The sequence below is a fragment of the Pelobates fuscus genome, chromosome 13 (assembly GCF_036172605.1).
Source record: "Pelobates fuscus isolate aPelFus1 chromosome 13, aPelFus1.pri, whole genome shotgun sequence".
Taxonomy (NCBI): Eukaryota; Metazoa; Chordata; class Amphibia; order Anura; family Pelobatidae; genus Pelobates; species Pelobates fuscus.
The window spans coordinates 44,250,243-44,272,344 of record NC_086329.1 but is presented as its reverse complement, the minus strand read 5'-3'; the positions used below and the strand labels follow the sequence as shown (position 1 = coordinate 44,272,344).

At 41.7% G+C, this 22,102-nt stretch overlaps 1 protein-coding gene across 1 annotated transcript in view; it reads right to left on the bottom strand.

Moving 5' to 3' along the window:
• EML5 (EMAP like 5) overlaps positions 1–22,102 on the bottom strand; it is a 226,353-nt gene that overhangs the window by 44,705 nt on the left and 159,546 nt on the right. Inside the window, exons 13-18 of the mRNA XM_063439772.1 lie at positions 19,013–19,131; positions 18,378–18,564; positions 17,633–17,738; positions 12,796–12,889; positions 9,108–9,208; positions 651–853 (exon numbers count right to left, since the gene is read on the bottom strand). Coding sequence (XP_063295842.1) covers positions 651–853; positions 9,108–9,208; positions 12,796–12,889; positions 17,633–17,738; positions 18,378–18,564; positions 19,013–19,131 — 810 coding nt within the window. The remainder of the gene's footprint in view (positions 1–650; positions 854–9,107; positions 9,209–12,795; positions 12,890–17,632; positions 17,739–18,377; positions 18,565–19,012; positions 19,132–22,102) is intronic.

Here is a 22,102-nt window from a genome sequence, read left to right as displayed (position 1 = left end):
GACTCTACCCCTGATCTGTCTCCTTGGCTGACATAATCAGAAGTGTTGATCTCAGCCAATCACAATGTTTTTCCATAGGAAAGCATTGGATTGGCTGAGATTGTCAAGGACGCACCTCTAGTAACTATCTGAGGAGTGGCCAGTGGAAGGATCCCTAGGCTGTAATGTAAACACTGCCTTTTGTCTGAAAAGACAGTGTTTACTGCAAAAAGCCTGAAGGGACTGCCTATACTCACTAGAACAAATACAAAAAAATGTAGTTGTTCTGATGACTATAGTGTCCCTTTAAGGTAGGCAAAGCGTCTTCTGAAGTGTAGTTCTACAACATCTAGGGGTCTACATTTGGGAACACCTGCCCTTTACTATAGCATTGGTTATATTGTAACGGAGATCCACTCTTATCTCCTCATTGGGAAGTTTAGCCTGATGACTTCCATGTAATACTAGAAATAGAAGTGTCTTGCCAAGGCAATTGAGGGGAGGGGGGGAGGGGGGTTAGGAATCTCTTGCAAAAGGTAAAAGTATAGGTGCACAACTTCTATGGGGTACGGCAAAGAGGCACACATTCTGCTATGAAATACAAGCACAAAGCACAGATTAGACCCATCATATAATGGGTATGAGGATACCCAACCTAGACTTTTGCTCACCTTATCCAAAGCGTGCATGCTGAACACAGGCCCATCGTGAGCTTTCACTGTTTTTATGAGGAACAGGTCTCTCCAGATACAAACATCTCCAGTACAGGTCCCAGAAAAGGACATCTCTTCTGTCCATCCATACACCACACACATCATTGTGTCAATCTTCGATCCACTTCCTATACAACCCTTGCGTCCAATAAGACCTCCCCCTATCGGAAAAAGATCGTTTTAGGCTTTCATGCTGAACCAGTATTTATTGTTCGTTGGATTAAGAGAACAAATTATATCTTAATGTGTGATTATATCTACTAAATGGTGCCAGGAGAATTTTTATGAGGAATAAAACTTTTATTTCAAGTTTAAATTCAAAGGTAAAAATAAAACAAAGGTAAAAATAAAACACACATTATTATGTGTGTTTTATTTTTACCTTTGAATTTAAACTCGAAATAAAAGTTTTTATATAGTATAGTACAGGGGTAGGCAACCTACGGCACTAGTGCCATACACGGCACTCGAGGTGTCTTTGCACGGCACTCAAGGCTGCTAGAGCCAAACAGGCTCTGGCCTATCAGGTAAAACTTCAGATATCGGCTAATCCAAAAAGGTGGTGAAGGACAATCCTCAATTTATGCATTGCAGCACGTAGAAGAAGTGATCTCAGATCACTTCGTCCCAGCACTAGTGAATGGGAAACCACACAGTAGTAGAGCAGCACGCAGTTGCAGCTCCTGTCTTTGACATGTACCTGGCCGGCCTGGTCCCCACTGGAACCCAAGGAAGTCACCCACACTGCTAGATATACACAGAAATGCAGAATAACCCTTCCCACCATACAAATAATACAGACAGCCCACACACAAACATACACACAAACGCAACACCACTAACAATCCACATACATGCACACAACCCCACATGCAATACCCCAAACAGCCCCCACACACTACCAAACACACAATGTGACATATCCATCCACACACACAATTCCACAAGCAGCCCCCATACACAGCTTACATTCATATGTATCATACACAATACCATAAATTACTCATGAACATATACAATATAATAGCTCATATACGAAAGGGCCGTCTTTAACACGGGGCAAACGGGGCAGCTGCACCGTGAGCCCTGCTGGCCTCAACTATTTCTCACCCCCCAGCCGCTAATCCGCACACTAAGGAGGCCCACCGGCTGGCCCATGCACAAAGGGCCACCCGGTGGGCTTCTGTCAGCAGAGGTCTGGTTGCGCGCTGAGGCGCTTTAACAGCGCGAGTGGGCCCCTTGCTTTTCGGCAGCAGGCTGGGAGGAAGGGACGGCCGTGCATCACTTCCTCCCACAAAGAGAGGAGCGCGCAGGAAAGAAGAGTAGGCAGAGTGGAGGGGGGCTGGCCGAGAGAGCCAGACCCCAACTCCCAACACCTTCAGCCACCAGCAGGAAAGGTAGGAAACTGGAGGGTGGGTTTAAAAGTGTAAATTCTGTGTGTGTTAGTATGCTTGTGTGTGTGTGTGTGTCATTCTGTTTGTGTCAGTATGTCTGTCAGTGTGTGTGTCAGCATATCTGTGTGTGAGTGTCAGCATACCTGTGTGTGTGTCAGCATATCTGTGTGTGAGTGTCAGCATACCTGTGTGTGTGTCAGCGTATCTGTGTGTGAGTGTCAGCATACCTGTGTGTGTGAGTGTCAGCGTGTCTGTGTGTGTGAGTGTCAGCGTGTGTCAGCGTGTCTGTGTGTGTCAGCGTTGGGGTGGAGGACGTGATTGCACACCTGGGAGGGGGGACAGGGTCCAGGGGGCCTCAAGCAAATGCTTTTCCCAGGGTTCAGTCAATATTAAAGACGGCCCTGCATATATGCACATATACAACGATACAGAGCAATTACAGTAAAAATAACACAAGCTGAATACGGCAACATACACACCTCAATTTTAAAAAAATAAAATAAATAAGATCGCGCGCTACGGGACATCACAATCCTATATCGGCACAGTGCTGCTAAAAGGTTGCCTACCCCTGGTATAGTATATAGTATAGGCTATAGTAGAGCCAACTTTTATTATTTTGGGTTACTAGAACTAACACCGAATGGAAGAACTCCAAAACTATTTTGCCCTTAGCATCACGGGAATTCTCTGACTGGCTGCTATCACGTGTACAGGGCTAGATAACAAGTTGGTTTTAGGGTTAGAGATAAGGTTAGTATCTGCTTGTGTCATTGTATTGGCTGTTTCAAGGTTTGGCATTCTTGTTAGTTTTTGGGTACTTCTTGTTTGAACTATGGTTTGATACCAGATTGGTTTGAGCTCAGAAGTATAAGATTAGATTTGGTTTGGTTTTAAGACTAGGTGTAGGGGATCGAGGCTTGAAGTGTTCAGAGATGGATGTAATCTTGAGTTTGGGAATAATATTTATTTTTAGAGTTTTTTGGGAAAAAATAATATAAGATTTGGAATAGGACAAGATATAAGGTTAGTGTAAACCCAAATAATATTGATCAAGGGTTTGTTAAGCTATGCCTTAGAAAATTCTACAGAGTGGTTCTTTATCGTGACTTCAGCTGTTAAAGAAATAAAAATAAAAATTATTTTCGCATTTCACATTTCTTCCAGGTTGAAGATATGCAAATGCCACTTTCAATGCAAAACAAATCTTTACTAGTTATTACCAGGTATGGGAATAAGAGAAAAGCATTTTTTTCCAGAGATGAATTTTCAGCAAAACAAAATTTAAGAAAAAAAAAATATTTTCATGTTGTGGCAGAGCGTAAATAGAGAAAAATTACTTGACCCGGATATTTGTCTCCTTCGGGAAGAAAGTAATGAATACAGTAACCTGCTGGCAATCAGTATTAAACTTCATCCAATGAGATCTCAGAATAAAGATTGAATTCAGAATGGGCACAGAGCAATTTGGATGAGTGACAAGGACACACAAAAGGTATGTTTTTTTAAAGGACAGACGTGTTTGGTAACATAATAACTGTAAGTACTTTGTAAAAAAAAATATTTTTTTTTAAATGCCAACGTGTCATGTCACACAATCTGTCAGAATTGCCTTCAATAAAAAGCATACGGCTGTTTTCTGCTATCAGCAAAATTAATGTACGGATCTGCACTAATTCACCGGTCAAATGAGTGCACCTGCTTGCAATGGAATTTTCTATGATTATCTACGCTTTCAACGATTAAGATTAAATATTTTATATATCTTATGTAAATGCATGTATCTTATAAGTGAGTTGCATTGAACAATAATTTTTTTTTTTATATATTATTATATATGCACACATAGAACAGGACTTAGTACTTCTCCCACGTACTCCCTGGGTGCCTAAACTTTGACCAGTAAACAGAAGCAATTGAAATAGCACACTCTCAGGACTTTGTAAGATTATGAAGATCTGTTTTATTTTTTAATTTTTTTATTATTCTTTATTTTTGTTGTGCATATAGGAAAGAATACAGGCAAGCTTACTGTATGCCACATCAGCGTGAGCAAGCGTCAATAAACACGTTCAATGCATTGAATGACATATGAGGAACATGCACATTTTTGTAATTTATGGTTAAACAAGCTTCAACATTCTATGTGTCTGAGAGGGGTTACAAGATAGGATGGGGTATTAGGGCACGTGTAATATTATAGTGTAGCTGCTTTAAACTAGGTTGTGGAGGGTTCCTGGGTTAATGAAGCATGTATACAGGCTTAACAAACAACCCTAATACTGCAGCACTCGATATTGAGGGTGGGTCGAGGTTTAGGGACCCAGTGGAGGTTATGGGCGCATGCAGTGGACTTAAATCATAATAGCACTGGGGCACATTTAAAAGTAACAAGCTCTAAATAAAATGAACTGCGGGCATTTTGGACTGAACCTGCTTCAGTATCTTGTGGAGCGTGATTAGTCCTTGTGATAGTTCATGTGAGTCACCCCACGCCAACTCTGGAGGCTTGGTGCAGGAGCCCTGTGTGTGGGCCATTGCTGACCTCTGTCCCTGTGTGAGACCACCCTTGTGAGACCGCCGTTGTTCCGATCATCCCTGGAGGAGATCTGAGATGGGGCGGTATGTTGTGGGCTTTGAATCCTGGGTCCTGCCGGGTGGAGCAGGTGAGTATGTCGGGTTTTGCTTCTCTTCTGTGCCATGTGCCTCCGGTGCCATCTCATGCGGTGTTCCTGTCTCTTCTGCAGCTTGGTCCGCCACCATGGTGATGAGGCCTGTCCTGCGGGTGAGACCTTCGGAGCGTTCCTCCGAGTTGGAGGCAGCCGTTTTGTCGTTTGGCTGTGTGGCTGTTGTGAGGTAGGAGGCTGTGTTCTACCCTCTATCTTGAGCCAGAAGCTGGCGAATAGTGCGTCAAGCTTCTGTTCGAGTCCGTGACTTGTCCCCGTTGGACCGGGAAAGCGCGTGGCTGCCGCCATGATGGGTGTCACGCTTGGTAGTTTGCAGTTTGGAGTGGCTTCGCCCTGCGCACTCACAGATCCGGGTTTGCTTCTCTGAGTTGGACCGCGATCACCCCCGACGGTCCAGGGGGGGGAGTAGCGGGGCTGTTGCTCATTGTGCAGCTTCACCATGCGGTTCCTGACCGGGAGGTCGGCCGCCCCTCCCGGCTGGCGCGCGCTAGGCCCTGCGTCTCGAGGAGTACGGCAAGCAGGCTTCAGGTGGGTCACGGACCACTCCATCGGTCCCCATCCCCATCGTGGGTCAGGGAAGTAGAAGTTGGGCTTCATTTATAGGCTTTATGTAGCTGTAAGTGCCGTTAGTCACCCCGTTTGCTGAGGAGCTCTGCCTAAGCACGTCTGTCCTCCATGCTAGTCAGGCCCCGCCCCCCAGATCTGTTTTTATTATAACAGTTAAATGCACAAAGCAAGCAACGTTTCAGTCCATAACACTGGACTTTTCTCAAGGGATACTCTAAGCACGAAAACAAAAAAAAGACCATAATATAATATTTCTAATTGAATCAGAATTTTTTAAAAATAGTTGTTTTTGTTTATTCTTTATTTTTCGTGCAGAGAATTACAAAACTGGTCTGCAATGCCACAACAGCAAAACAAACCAACATAGTCAAAACCGTTATACAATGTCATGGCATATAAAAGTGCACATTTTTATATATAGTAGTATATTCCGTAGATTTATAGTTATATAGCAGCCCTGCACATTGTTAGTAGTAGTAACTGATAACATGAGTAACTTTATGCAGGGAATGAATGAATGCTCAGGCTAGCAGTAAGGTATTAGGCGTTTCAGGGTGGCTCACCAGTATACAGACGGTAGCTGAGTGCTTAATGTGCCATCACTTATGTAGCTACAATGGTTTGTACTAGCAATGCTGTATATATTCTCAATATGTATAAGCAACGTGTCTGAATTATTGGGGAGACTTAATAGGCTGCATTAAGCTGGTAGATGGCCATGGGGGGCCTAGGAGACAAAGCATACTTTATCTGGGCAGTAACCTGCTAAATAATAACTGTTAAACATTAAAATAGAGGCAAACATCAGCCCGGTACCCAATTATGAGGCAAAGTATGTCCCCCAGTCCTTCACGACCTGGCTCTCTGGTCTGCGGGTCTGGAGTGCGTCCATATGAAAAGTAAGGGTGGTCGGCAGTTGTGGATAGTCCGGCAACAGGTAGGTAGGTAGCGCCAGTCTCGGAGGCTCAGACATTTAGCCGATGCCTCTACTGGGCCACTTCACGCGGTCTCTGTGAGCTGAGCCTCCATGGACTCCTGCCCCCGCCGCCTCTGTCGATCTCCAATCAGTGCCAGCTCTCCACGCAGTGTACAGGTTCTCTCCTGGGGAGGTCCGGGTGCTCCGTTTGCCACGGGGTCTTGGGCCGTTCGCGACCTTGTGGGGGTGTTGGGGTCCCATTTTGGAAGAGGGTCTCCGCACGGGGTTCCTGCGGGCGGGCTTAACCCCTGGAGTCGTCCGCCGGGCCTGTTTCCGCCTTCTCCGCGTGGGTGCGACACCAATCCACTCCGAGTGGGTCGGCACTGACCTTTGGGGGTGTAGGAGGTGAGTGGTGTGGCATGCTTTCCTCTGCTGCCGCTCCTCGAGTCTATGCCAGAATTCCTCCAGAATTTTGTCCAGCTTAGCTAGGGTCGAGTCTACCGGTCCTCGTGGCATGGTGGGTAGCCCGGCATCCGCCATCTTAGGTCGTCCAGGGGGACAAGCCTCCCGTCTCAGCCCGTGCCAGGCGACAGGGCCATCGGTGACCAGTGAGTGTAGCTGGGGTGATGGTGCCGGGGTACCCCCTGCCGGCAGGGGGGGAGAACGGGATCCCGTGCTGATTCAGCTTGTTCCAGTGGGAGGATAAGCGGGGAGATCGGCCACTTCTCCCGCGCTTTAAAAATAGTTTTAATACAAAATACATTTCAATTTAAAGGGATACTCTAAGGAACAAAACAACTTTATCTCAAGGAAACAGTTCTGGTGTATGATGCTTCTGAAGTCTTACAGCTCAATTCTCTGCCATTTATGAGTTGAATCACTTGTTTCTGTTTATGCAACCCTAGTCACAACCCCCCTACCTGTAACCCACACATTCAATATGAGAAAAAGAATTAATGTTTTACTCAGATGTGACAGCACAGTGTGTTTACTTTAGAAGTTTTTATTTCCGGCTCTGTTAATAAAAATGTAAATACACAGAGTAGGCTCTTGCAAGCTGTAGCATGCCTTTGACAGAGCAGGAAAATAATTTGTAATACACAAAATGTGCAATAAAAGACGTTTTAAATCTCGCTCTACAAGAAATGCAGGGGAGGTGTAACTATGGCTGCATAAACACAGTGATTAAACTCTTACAAAGCAGAGAATTGAGCAGTGAAACTGCAAGGGCATGATCTATACACCAAGTTTACTCCATTAAGCTAAAGTTGTTTAGGTGCTCATAGTGTCCCTTTAGCTGTTAGAATAAAAGTAGACCTAAATAACTCTAGCTCGCTTGGCAAGTCTGTGATTGAAAAGCCACAGAAAGTTTAGGTGGTGTTAGAAGGGGAGGACTTGTACAGGCTGCAGACAAGAGATCGGCAGGTTTTACAAGTTGTTTTCAGATATATCCAAAATGGAAAAAATGCATAATTAAATGCACGTATGTTTTCAATCGAGAGATTATAAACAGTGATATTATTACTATTTTTTGTCATTTGACAGCACTTGTATTTAAATTGCCAAGTGTCTGTAACTGCTGTGGACAAAACTATCAAACCATTTGATGAAATCGGCTCCTTAAAATCTGAGAACAAGTTACTTCAAGTCTCATGTCTGCAAATCTAATGCTTCTGATTAGCTGCCCTTGATATAGAATCTCAGCTAAATTCTACTAGATGGACATTGTAATATTAATAGGTTGGAAATGCAGTGTGAGGCTTGGGTAACTGGAAGAATTGTTAAAGTGACACTAGTCACCAGAACAACTACAGCTCATTGTAATGGTTCTGTTGAGTATAGACAGTCCCTGCAGGCCTAGGGACACCTTCAGTAGCCACTCCACAGATGGCCACTGGAGGTGCTTTCTGGAACAGTGTTGCATAGCCGTTCAGTGTCTCCACAACGCTAAACTTTCCTCATAGAGATGTGCATCTCTATGAGGAGATGCTGATTGGCTAGGTCGGTGTTTGGCACCGCCGCCACCTTGGCATTGGATTGGCCAAAGAGGCAGATGGGGGCGAGGGCAGGGCCAGTGCCTTCAGGCCAGCAAGGCCTTGGGGAAAAACAAGGTACATTTTTAACTCTTTCTTAGAGAATAAAGGGCAGGTGGCAAGCCACCTAAATGGTGATTTTAACACTATAAAGTCAGGAACATGTGTTTGTGTTCCTGACCCTATAGTGTTCCTTTAAGAGTGCAGTAAGAGAGGAAAGACTTGCCTGGGCTAGAGGACACAGAAACAGGACATTTGAGGAATTTAACTTTGGGTTGTGGACAGATAAGTCAAATTAAAAAATATTTGTGTTTTAAAATATTTGGTGGCTGGACTCAAAGAGGATGAGGGTGTGGGTTTTTTTCAGAAGTGGTTTCTAAGGTAAACTTTGGAGGGGACAATGTGATGGTTTGGAGTTGCTTTGTACAGTTGCAATCAAAATGATTCAACTGTAATTGAAAAATCAAGTTTACTGTCAAAATTTACAGACTTTCCGTGGTTTGCAATGAACAAATCAAACAAAAGCAATTGAAATAGCTCAACACAACAAATGCTTCAAGTGGTTTCCCCAAATTGAACTGAAAATGCAACTTATAATGACTTTATATTACCTTAATGTTAGAGAATATATACTGAAGAGCTGCATTAAACTCCTTGTCATACAATGTGTTTTATTTTTTTTTTACCATTTATCTGGCGTTTAAATATTTAATACAATTTTGATTTTAATTGTGCATATTTCATTTTCCTACTCCCTTGTGGTTACTACAATGTTGTTCTCACCCTTACCATAAAATAACTACCACCATTTGGCATACCTGCTCTTCTCCAGAATTTTAGGTGCTTCATTCCAGCTGTGATTAGCTTGTCCGGCATATATGGATTAATCTTCACTACAAAAATCTTATCCTTGCTCCCTCTGAAAAAACGAGAAGAAAAAAAAAAGAAACACTTTAGTATAATTAACACTTGGTAGGAACATTGTTAGTACATTAAGAAGCCTCTTGCAGCTCACAGGGCAAATTTGTTTGTGCACTGAGATGGTCAATGCATTTATGAAAATTTGGATAGTCATGAGTAATCACCACGCCATCCTGCAACGTGTCACTGCTTGCCTTTCTTCCATCTCTGATTGGAACTTAATCTCTCTAAAACTGAGCTCCTTCTCTTTCCTCCTCATCATGATGATGATCCTCTTTCTCTCCCCCTTCAAGTTGATGGTACCCACATTAGCCCATCCTTGCAGTGATTCTGGCCTCAACTTTGAGCCTCACGTCAACTCATTGTAGCTCATTGGATTATACTTCAAGTAGTTCTCTATACCGCTCCTGTATACCTATCGGTTCTCTATATGGGTCTATTGTCTTTAATATTCCGAAGTTGTTTTTTCAAGTGAACATATACATACCTTCTTTATATTCAGTTATCGATCTGAATTATATGGTACTTTTTCATCTAACACTGGATTACAATTCCTATGTGTACATAGTATATTCATAGACCATTTGCGCACTCTGTATGTATATAGCATGCCACCTAATAAATAAAGATAGGGCTGGTTATTTGTAAGATACATTATACTTGAGATTTGGAGCTAGTTACCGTACTCAGTAGACTGCATGATCACTCACTTCCCAGCACCACTCAATACCTGTTTACCCACATCTCCAATAAGACTACATGACTTTATAGTTCTCCTCCACTTTTTTTTCTAAATGTGATGGGATTTATTTAGGTTCTATTTATTATTATTCATTTTATTTTTTTTGGAATGTATGTTGTATAATAAAATGTGTTTTTAATCAATATATATCTGCAAAACCCAGAAAACTCTTTTTGCGCTCCTCTGGGTTTATACCCTTGGATCACTTCTATCTTTTACGGTTTTGGGTCAAGTTTTAGGGTTATCCCCTGTATAGGGTTCTCTTGACATAGTACAGATTCCTGTATATAGGAACTCTGTGTTTTTTCTTTTTCTCACTCACGTCCAGTCTGTAGCCAAATCCTGTTGATTCTACCAAAAATACCTTGCCTGCGTCTGCCCCTTTCTTACCTAAGACGCTACTACGGAGCTTGTTCATGCTCTAGTAATCTCTCACATGGAGTATTGTAATTCTCTCCTAATTGGTCTTACCAGAAGCCGTACTGTCCCGCTACAGTCTGTAATGAATGATGCTGTCAAACTGATTTTCCACTCTAGTTGCTCCTCTCACCCCTCACCCCACTATCAGTCCTTACATTGGCTTCCTGTATCCTGTAGGAGTAAATTCAAAGTACTAACCCATACCTATAAAGCACTGAACAATTCTATCCCCTGTTAAATCTCTTCACTGATTCACAGGTATGCCCCTTCTCGGTCTCTCCGCTTTACCAATAACCTTCTCCTGTCCGCAACTCACACCCATACGGCTAACTCACGCTTGCAGGACTTCTCGCAGGCAGCTCCTTTCCTTTGGACGATCAGACTCTCCCCCTAGTCTCCAATCTTTTAAAAAGTGCCTCAAAACCAATCTCTTTAGGAAAGCTTATGGCCTCCCAGAGTAGCCTCTACCTCACATATCTGTCCCTTGCTCTCTCCTAAAGGGCTGCACTCTATTCTCTCCTCCAGCTCTGCTTCACTCCACCTTGTTTGATTGCTACCTCCTGTCCTGTTGGGTTTTACGCCCACCTCCTATAGACTGTAAGCTCGCTTGAGCAGGGTCCTCATCAACCTATTGTTCCTGTGACATTCTGTAATTGTCCCATTTATTGTTAAATCTCCCGCACTTATAATATAGTAAAGCGCTGCACAATATGCTGGCGCTATATAAATACCAATAATAATAATTAAAAAAAAATAGTAAAAATAAATTGTTAACATATGAACTTAACTTATGATTAATTACTATTAAAAAATACCCAGTGGTGAAAAGGTTTTTAAAAAGAGCTTTTTGGTTATTTGTATAATGACTGTATTAAGGTACTTACCAGAAGACACACTGTAGAATAACAGATGTGATTTATAGGACTAAGAGATACCTAGCGCAATCACAATTAAAAATTAATATTCTGCTAATACACAGTAAAATGCCACGGTGGGTTTAACAAAGAGTTCCACATGATCTTGAGACAGACAATTTATGGTGAGTAATCAAAAGGAAGTTCACTATACCATCGTCCAAATTGCACAAAACTACCATAATTTGCCTCAAATTAGTTCTGAATTGAATCTCTGAGAAATGGCCAGAAATAGCCTACAGTGACCCCTCCCACATACACACAGATGGGTTGACTAGTTTAGACATTGGAAAAATTTGGAAAAGATTCGCAAATTAGTCCAGAATTTTGTATTTCTATTTTTATAGGTTGTTTGATTGGTTTTTGGTTAAATAAATCAAATAACTGGACCCACTAAACAAGGGAGAATGAGTATGCCCCCTTTGTGTCTCTGTGTCACCACAAACTTAATTTTACTCAATGTATTCTTCTTCACTTCCTGTGCATAAAGCAGTAAACTATCCCCCCATAATGCGGGACTGTGTGAGGCTGAAAATTCTGCCCACTCCATTTTATCTTCTCCCAGTCACGAAGAGAGCCCACATCTACCATCTGTTTAATAGGGACACCCTAGGCGATATAATCATCTAATTGAAATGGTTATAGTGCTTGGAGTCCCCTTGAAGCCATTTTCAAGGAGTTTAATACTGAATGAGGGTCCCTGGCCGCCCACAGACCAGCTCCCACTTGTGGTAATGGCTAAGGCAGAGATTACACACCTCCTCTAAGTCACACCATGTTATTCCAGCAATGGCGGCTGCAATAGGCTGACATTCTCAGTCAATCACGGTCACCCATTGCTTTTCAGACTAAGCATCCTCATTAGCCCAAGCTGTACAACGGATGGGATGCTGGACAGGTCCATGGTACATCACTATATAGTGGTTGGTTTCATTAGGCCCATCCCACGATGTAGGATGGAGAAATTAGTGGGTGGGCAGTTCTCTATCTATCCTTCCACAACCTAATCAACCCTAACCATGCCAACCATATCATGAAGGAATGTGGCACATCATTTATGATTAAAAGACATTATTCAGGGCACTATTTTTTGTTTTGTTTTGTTTTATTCCAGTGTAGTGGAAGTTTTTTTTAAATTACTTCCAAATCTCCCCCCACCCCCTCAATTTAAAAAACAAAGCAAAAAACAGGCAAGCAGAAATCTCTGAATCTGTCTGAAAATGTCAACAGAAAACCTATACTTTTTATGACATTTAGACAGTTTCACTTTATATATATATATATTTTTTTTTTAAAGCAGGCACCTAGATCAATAAAGAGGATAATCTCAATTTTTTTTTTTTTTTTTTTTTTTTTTAAGATTTGCCTTGACTGAATACCAAAATGGAAATCTGTAGTGTAGTCACATTTTATTGGTCTGTATTTGCAGGCACTTTGGAACCTTAGTGAATAGCCCCAGCAATGTATCAAGTCCAGTATGTTGGAAAATAGGTCAGAGTATTTACCAACCTGACTGAAGACAGCTTTTCTCCTTTCTTCCAGTCCCACAGCACAATAGTGTGATTGTCATCTATCCCAACCGAAGCCAAGCGCTTGCCATCAGCTGAATGACACAGAATAATAAATATGAGTATGGCGTCTGACACCTTCTGGTAGAACATCAGCCAATATTTAGATTAATAGTGATAAATAAAAACATAAGTATGGCGTCTGACACCTTATTGTAGAACATCAGCCAATATTTAGATTAACAGTGATAATAAACATGCCTGATAATCTGTGTATGATCCACACGTTGCGATCTGGATAGTTTTTATTACATTTTTAAAAGAAAACTTGTGAACATAAACTAGGGGAAATGGTACAGAATAAAACTGTATACGATATAATTATAATAATCCTAAAATTGTTGAACAGTTTCAAATCTAAAGGCTTGTGTTAAAGTGATCTTTATGGCGTTTAACTATCATATGGCAGGCTGCTCTCATTTCAAACCTTGTTAATTCTAATATAAGTCATAACCATCGTAGCACTCATTGATACATTTACAATACTTTGGGGTTCTCTGTGTGAATGTTAACAAGCCTGGCGCAGTGAGATTTATCCATTAAACCAAATATTGTGTAAAATTGCATCTGGAATTCTTGCATGGAGCACCAGACCAAGGGAGACTGACAGTTGTTTTGTGTTTCTTCCATTTGTGGATAATCGCACCAACTGTTGTCACCTTCTAACTAAGCTACTTGGTGATGGTCTTGTAGCCTATTCCAGCCTTGTGTAGGTCTACAATCTTGTCCCGGACATCCTTGGTCAGCTCTTTGGTCTTGGCCATGGTGGAGAGTTTGGAATCTGATTGATTGCTTCTGTGGACAGGTGTCTTTTATACAGGTAACGAGCTGAGATTAGGAGCACTCCCTTTAACCCCTTAAGGACGCATGACGGAAATTTTCCGTCATGCTGGTCCTACCCTTAAGGACGCATGACGGAACATTTCCGTCATGCAGTATTTTTCCAGCAGGGTCTATTAACCTTGCTGGTAACTATGAGCCCCAGGTATCATTTGATTCCTGGGGCTCCTCTCTCTCACCTGGGGCCAGAATTAGTGTCCCCAGACTGACTGATGCTCTGTTTGCAGAGCTCAAAGTGAGCGCTGCAAACAAGCATTTAAATGGGGATTTAAATCCTCACTATTACAATTTGGTGTGATCAGGGTTAAATCCCTGCTAACACAATGGAGTTCCAGGTATCATTAGAAACCTGGGGGTCCCCTCTGTCAGTTGGGGCCATTTTTAGTGGCCCCAGGTTTTTTGATGAGCTGCATGCAGAACTCAAAATGAGATCGGCATGCAGCTGTTTAAATGGGGATTTAAATCCCCATAGACAGCAATGTAGTGTGAGCAGGGTTAAATCCCTGCTCACACTAGGAAACCCAGGTATCATTAGAAACCTGGGGGTTCCCTCTGTCAGTTGGGGCCATTTTTAGTGGCCCCAGGTTTTTTGATGAGCTGCATGCAGAGCTCAAAGTGAGATCGGCATGCAGCTGTTTAAATGGGGATTTAAATCCCCATAGAGCACAATGCAGTGTGAGCAGGGTTAAATCCCTGCTCACACTAGGAAACCCAGGTATCATTAGAAACCTGGGTGTCCCCTCTGTCAGCTGGGGCCATTTTTAGTGGCCCCAGGTTTTTTGATGAGCTGCATGCAGAGCTCAAAGTGAGGTCGGCAAGCGGCTATTTTAATGGGGATTTAAATCCCCATAGACAGCAATGTAGTGTGAGCAGGGTTAAATCCCTGCTCTTTAGAATAGTCTGCAAAAGGAATAATTGCTCACTGCCCCGATTTGACTTTTTAAAGCTAGGTTTTATGAAGTTGTATTTTCTAAGGGAGACGGCCATAGCATTAGTACTTCATTTTATTTTTTTTAAATACGGTTTGAAGGCTCACATTTGGAGATACATATAATGTTTTAGCTCATCCTGCAGAATGCATTAAAACATTGAGAGACGGGTTTGCTAAAATAAACTTTTTGTATATACAGATACATATATTTTGCTTCTAAAAACAGCCAGGTAAACATCAAAACAAAATCTAATTAAAACTGGTTCCCAGCTAACTCGTATAATAACTTTGTTTATGGCTGGACTTTTACCACTCACTTTATAATGATAAACCATCATCCATTTTGTATTGTAAAATTGGTGCGGTATCACAAGGAAAGAGATTGCGCAACAAATGCCAATTGTCAGTCATCAGTTATGGTGATATATAGTACACATGACAAATCCATCTCAGTAAAACCAGCAGTCTAAGTGATTATACTGCTTTCTCCTGCAATGTGATTGCAATATCCATCATTGTCATATGATAACACAGATAAACTGACTAAAACAAGCATCTATCAAGTTCCTGATTCATGACCACCTTCTTAAAAAATTCCACATTTCCCGAGCCGCCCCCCCACTTTCTTTCCTCACCATATACCTCACAACCCAAGCAGCATGCGCTCACACAGCCTATAATCTACACTACCAGGCAGCATACAGACTCCAGTTTTTCACGCTTACCATAACCCACACTACTCAAGCAGCACACTCCGTTCAATTCTCCACACCAACACTACCTACATACACTTCAAATAACCCATATTACACAGGCAGCGCTCTCACACCTCCACTTCCTACACACAAATCAACTATAACCCACACAACTTAATGCACAACTCCTATTGCCCACACTACCTACACACACACCTCCTTTAGCCCACACTACCTGAGAAGCATGCTGACCCAAACTCTCCACACCTCCCACAGCATGCACGTTATGCTAGCTGCTCAATCACAGACAACTGATCGCTAACACGGTCACTAGAATTAGTCTGTGATGAGCAGTCTTGCTGTTCTGTAGTTTTTTGGCAAATACATTATGCAGCACTAACTGGGGGAAGCGAAAGACTACAACTCCTCGAATGCAATGCTGCACAATGCTGGTGCCAGGGGTCTACCAGTAATGCCATCTTATTCTTGTCAGTAGGGAGAACATGACTGTTTTCCTTCTCCCCAAACAGATGCATTGACACTCCCTGACTCCCTGCCAGAATGTCTGGAAAATGTCTGGAAAACATTCTTGTCATGTCTAAATGTGAGAACCTTATCAAGCGCAGTAAAGTTAATAAATTAATTAAAATTAAAGTTGTAACCGTTGTTAAAGTTGTAAAAGTCAACTGTTTGTCCAGGGACCACTATCCTAACCGGTTATCATATCATATATATTACTATAATCTAACCTCCCATGAAATTTTTCCGACATATGATTCTTTGAAGCTGCAGAGGTTTACTGGGGTTGCAGTCCATTATTAACTATATCTATTATATTCAACAAGGACAATTGAATGTACCATAGATTGACTGGGCAAAGAGAGGCCCATCCGGCCCTACATGGTATAATTTATAGTGACCCCTGCCCACCTGCTATGGATGTGGGCTTCGGTGGCGTAGTGTGTGTCATTTATTGTCTAAGGAACTGCAGCAAAATCCTGCAGGAGCCATGTCTGATGTCACTATATTGTCCCTGCACAACCTTTGCGGTCACCATCTCTGCTCCTGTTTTATCTCCGCTCTCGCCTCTTCACTTGTTCCAGAGACAATGGTGATAGTCAGGGCTATGGTGACAAATTACAGCTTCCTGAAGGTTCATGTCTGACCACATTGCTGTAGTCACATTATGAAGAGGTAGATGGATGCATGGGTAGAGACTCATAACTGAAGCGTAATTATTAATGCACAATGGGGATGGTTAAAGAAACAAGGTGATGCTAAGTGAAACATATATAAGTTGATGGAGAGAGACATATTGAAAAACAGACATATGTAGAGTGACAGGTTGCGGGTATGGAGATAGACATGAGTTAGGGGGATGGATTAAGGATTGATGGATTGAGTGAGAGACATGAGTAAGGGAGATGGAGAGAAAAAGCCAGAGATGCAAGACAGGGGATAGAGAGAGTGACATGTACCATAACCATTACAGCTTGATGTAGTGGTTAAAGCCTAGAGTGCCCTCCCAGGGTATGCAGTTAAACCTTTTAAAAACAGTTTAACATTCTCTCCTTCCAGGACCTTCTGCACTGAGCCAAGTGTCACGCTCATTGACTGAGAGTGTTCACCTGATGCTCTTTGCCAGTTTGTCCTGTACCAACAGGCTTATCTCAGCCTGTCACTGTCCTCATTTGATCTATATTGCATTTGAAATCCATGCGAAGAGGAAAGAGGACAAAAAAACATAACAAGTGGACAGTGACTTGGTGCTGAATGGAGTGACATCAGTAGCGCACCTCACACTGATCTCTCAATGGCTGAGTATGTGCTCAGAGTGCATCTGATAAGGAACTTGCTTTGGCTAAAGGGGTAGAGATATGATGCAAAACTTTCTTCTTTTAGATCTCATGGGAAAAGATATTTTAGTCACCTTTTCTCACAAGCCGCACCGGTCTCGCCAATGCTAGCCCCACATGGCGATGATCTCAGCCACTCTAATGCTTTTCCATAGGAAATCATTGGGAGGCTATTGTGCATGTGTTGCAAAATGCCACGCTGCACCAATTATCATCTTTAGATTTTTTCAAAACATTATCTTAGGAAGCCATGGAAATGTCTGATGACAGAGTTAATTAATGTAAGGGTTGTCATTAAAAATAAACACAAATACAAAACAAGCGGTGCATGTATTTCATTTTCATTTTAGTCTCTGATTAAAACTGATGGCTTAACTCCATCTCACAACATTATTCCATTTTTATTATTACAATATATCCTTTCTTTAAAGCACAGAAGAATGAAATAACACTAACCAGAAAAATCCACAGCGCAGACCCCATATTGGTGGTGCCCCTTTAACACTGAAAGAGGCTTGATTGTCTCTGTATCCCAAATATGCACCGTGCTATCTCTGCCCACCTGCAAATCAACATGAAAAACAATAAGGAACAGGGCAAGTCCTTTCCAGGGTTAGACCTTGCATAATATATAAGATACTAGTAAGAGATGTTTAAATAACAAACAAACTACAAAATCAGTGACAATTACAATGGATGGCATATTATTTAAAAACAAAACAAAAAAATAAATAAATAAATCACTATTCCGGTTCATGCTTGAAACTCATTTAGCCATTTGTATAAAGACTACACAGTAAGAATTTGATGTGCCTAGCATTACATTTACAGAGTTATTCACTCAAGTGTGAAATTCAGGGAATCTAAAGTAAATTTCAGGTTTTTGAGCTAATCAGCCAAACTGGAGACAAAGCAGTCTTGAAGAATTTTTCCAATTAAGTTATTTTTACCTCTATTGTGGAACATATATTCTAAGATACAAAATACATTGTTTTTTTGCATGGATGACAAGGTGTATACTATTGTATCAAAATGCAAACAAATGCATTAATGCGCAAATAGACCCAAACAGAGGACAGGGATGCCTGACAGGTGTAGATTTTGGGTAAATCACCAATAAATAAATGTTGCATGATCCACGTTTGTCCTGGTTCTCTGGATTATGTAGCAATACAGCACTCACAGTGAATGTCAGACTCACCTGACCAGTGGCTACATAGTCCTTCAGTGGATGAATGGCCAGGCAGAGGATATCATCGTTATGCCCTAAATAAAATCGTTGTGTGTTCTGCTGGCGGTTATAAACTACGCCAACAGCGGCCACATGGTACACGATCTCACCGGTCTGAGTATAAAACAAATTACTCCGACAGTCATAGCCTCTGTAACTGCAAAACAAAAATGTCATTTCTGAAAAAGCGCAAATCCAGTTATTTCAGGATTATTTTTAAGGGGTTCATTAATGTTGCTACTAATTCTGCTCAGGGCTAAATAACAGCCTATCACAATATCGGTACTTAACAGGTAACCAGTCAGTCTCTCACTGGAGTATTGTGAGTGGATTTTTAAAGTGGCTGGATGTTCAAAAAAGTTTGATAACTATAATAATTTCAGACCATTAACAATTTATTATGAACTAATTTTAGCTACAGCTACTATGAACACTGGATGACAATTCCATCCATTTACAGGTTAAAATATACCGTATATTGACCCACATTGATCTCTGCATTTAATAGACAATTCAGTAAAACAAAAATGATAAGGTGCTACATAATGTAATAAAAAGGTCAAATGCATACAAAGTGTACAACAAAATTAAAGAAGTATGCCTACCCGTGAACGAAATGCAGACGAATGCTGTTGAGTGGAGAACGTTCCCGTCTCTTGGAAGAAGCATTTCTGTGTTTTTCTTTACACTGCTCTTTTAGCTGAGGGAGATCTTCTTTGTAGACCTACAATGACGATATTTCATACAGAGGATTTCTGTTAATAATGTTCCATGATGACCATAATATTTGTGGTTCTGTCATAGATCTCTGATGGAGACATCTCTAGGGGATCTTCACCAGTGAAGCAACATTCACATTTCATATGCTTTTAAAACAAAACCCCAAATAAGTTATAGGTAATAACTTTGGTTCTGGATATGGCTGGTTCTGTTGGTCTCTGTTTAGGGAACGTTACAAAATGATGGAAGCTCAATGCAGAAATTATTTTATTTTTAAGTTGTATGTGAATGCTGGGACTTTGGAACCCAGAAGTTGGAATATACACTCAACGTGTACCTATACATAAGGCGGCCACATGGTAAATAGGGGAAATCTACTATGAAATAAGTATATTAAGTAAAACCTTTCATATCTGACATTTTATTTTGGAAAGCATTCCCAGCAATGTATTAACATTAACCAAAACTCACTCTCTCTCATTTCTAACACAATATGTCAACAAATTCCTTGTTCAGGCATTATTTCAAGTGTTAACTACTGTCGCTCAGTCTCCATCGGTCTAATCAAATAATTAGAATCTATTATGACTGCTGCCAGATTTATAGTCCTACACACGTTCTCCACTTTACTTTGCCTTTTACTTGCTCCATGGATCCTCTAGGGGCAAAATTAAAATGCTTACACTTCCCTACTAAGCTTACCCTAACCCAGGAGTAGGTAACCTTCGGCACTCCAGAAGCTTTGGACTAAATCTCCCATATTGCTCTTACAGTCATAATGCTGCACCACGAGAGATGTAGTCCATAACATCTGGAATGCCGAAGGTTGCCTTTCCCTGCCCTACACTATGTATCAAATCTCTTTTAGAAGTGCATCCCTTCTCTCCCACTCCAGTCTGTTATTGGCCTTACTTCGTACCCATAATTCCTAGACTTTTCCAAGGCTGACAATTTGTTATAGATTGCCATCCCATCCTTTAGCAAATTTTGCTCTCATCTTCAGTCCTTTTCGAATTTTTATAAAACTATTTCTTTAGGCATGTTTCTCAGGTTACCATCTCCTTACGGCTATATATTCTTCTCGCACGTCATACAACTTTGTCTTTTGTAAAGTCACTTTATTTAACCATAAAGGTACCCCATGCCTTTTTCCTCTTCTTCTTTAATGTATTTAATAACCCATATACTGTACATTGTACATTGTTATTTTTAATTTTGTTGTGCACAGATAATAAACCAGCTTGTCTTGCGACAACAGCACTGACAAGCATAATAATGACAGATAGTATCAGACATTAGCGTGTCATGACACGAAACAGCACAATTATTTGGAAATAGGAAAGAAACATAGTTATATAATACATGCTAAGCTATCATAGGTTATGATAGCACTGCTGCCATCTATTGTGAAAAAAGAAATGCAAGCTAAACAAGTGTATGACTGGATACTAAGAGCATAAGGTGGATGAATGAGGGTTTAGGGGTTCATTATTCTGCCCAGCCTGGGGGCCTAAAGGAAGAAGCAAAGCACTTGTCCCACTCCCAATGAGGGTTGTCAGCCTATGCTCACTAACCAATGCAGCCCTCCTGGTGGTGTATTAAGAGACTATTCCTCTCCACTTCTACCCCACCAGCTCCAGGTCCCAGCACAGTCCAGTACTTGGTCCTCAAGTATCCGGTTGATGGTCCATACAGGCCCTCGGGAGATTTTCACGGACCTCTGACTCCCATGCGGAGTACACTCTATCCAAGAATGTAAGCTGGGCTTGGGAAAATTTCCATTTCCATATGGACTGAGGCCCAGGCAGGCAACAGGGGATTGCAGGGTTGCATCTCCTGAGTTGGGGTACCTTCTGCGTCCCCCCTCTTTGCTTCTTAATGGTCAGTATCTCGACTTTGTGGTTCAGTGCAAGCCTCGGGTTCATAGCTGCGGTAGGCTGTTGAGAGACTTCTGTAACTGCTAGTCTTCGCGCCCGTCCTTTAACCCCTTAAGGACCAAACTTCTGGAATAAAATGGAATCATGACGTGTCACACACGTCATGTGTCCTTAAGGGGTTAAGCTTGGCTTAGAACTGCAACAAGAAGTGTTCAAAGTTCAAAGTATTCTGTCGATACGGTCCTTGTGGCAAGCCCAGAGATTAGGCCATCTTTGCTGCGAGCAGGAGTCCCTGCAGGTTTTATCGCTTGGTACTGCTAGTCACACGACACCAGGCTGTTTGTAGACAGGCTCTCAGTGGGGACCGGGATATCCCCCCCACCAAGACGGGGCTGTGAGCGGCTTGTGGTGAGATGCAAGCCCAGAGCCAGGCAATCGGCCTCCTCTCCCAGCTACCAGGCTGACAATCTCAGCAGGTTTCAGAGTCAGATTTGGTAACTATTCAAAGTGCTCGGAGTCTCCAAATCTGTCAGGATATGAAGCTGCTGGCAGCAGGAATTGTTTGCCAATATTGCTCAGAGTCCTGTGGTAGGATTAAAGTGGATTGTGCTCAATGTAAATTCGAGTTAGCAGGAGCTCCTATGAAGCACGTCCGCCCATGTTGGGGGCCTGGCCCCGCCCCACCTACTATACATTTTAAGATCTCCTGATCAGAGATTTCTATTCAACTCAAATTGCCTGTTACCTACTATTTGGTCAGATTTTTTGTTTATACATAGTAAAGAACTGCAGAATACATCAGGGCTCAATAAATAAATAATAATAATAATAAAATAAAAAAAAACAACTCAGAACATTCTATCTAGGCCATACCTCCTAACATTTCAAATGTACAAAGAGGAACATTTTAATATTAGGGTTATGAATGGTGGTGTGGCCAAGGGGGGCTGTTCTGAGAAATTTTAGGGCACAATTAATGCAACTAAAATGTAATTAATTGAGAACAAGAACAATTTACCTTATTTACACAGATTGATTTCTAAATACATTTATTGCAGTTTAAAGACACATTACTGGGAGTATTATTGCTGTGGAGCT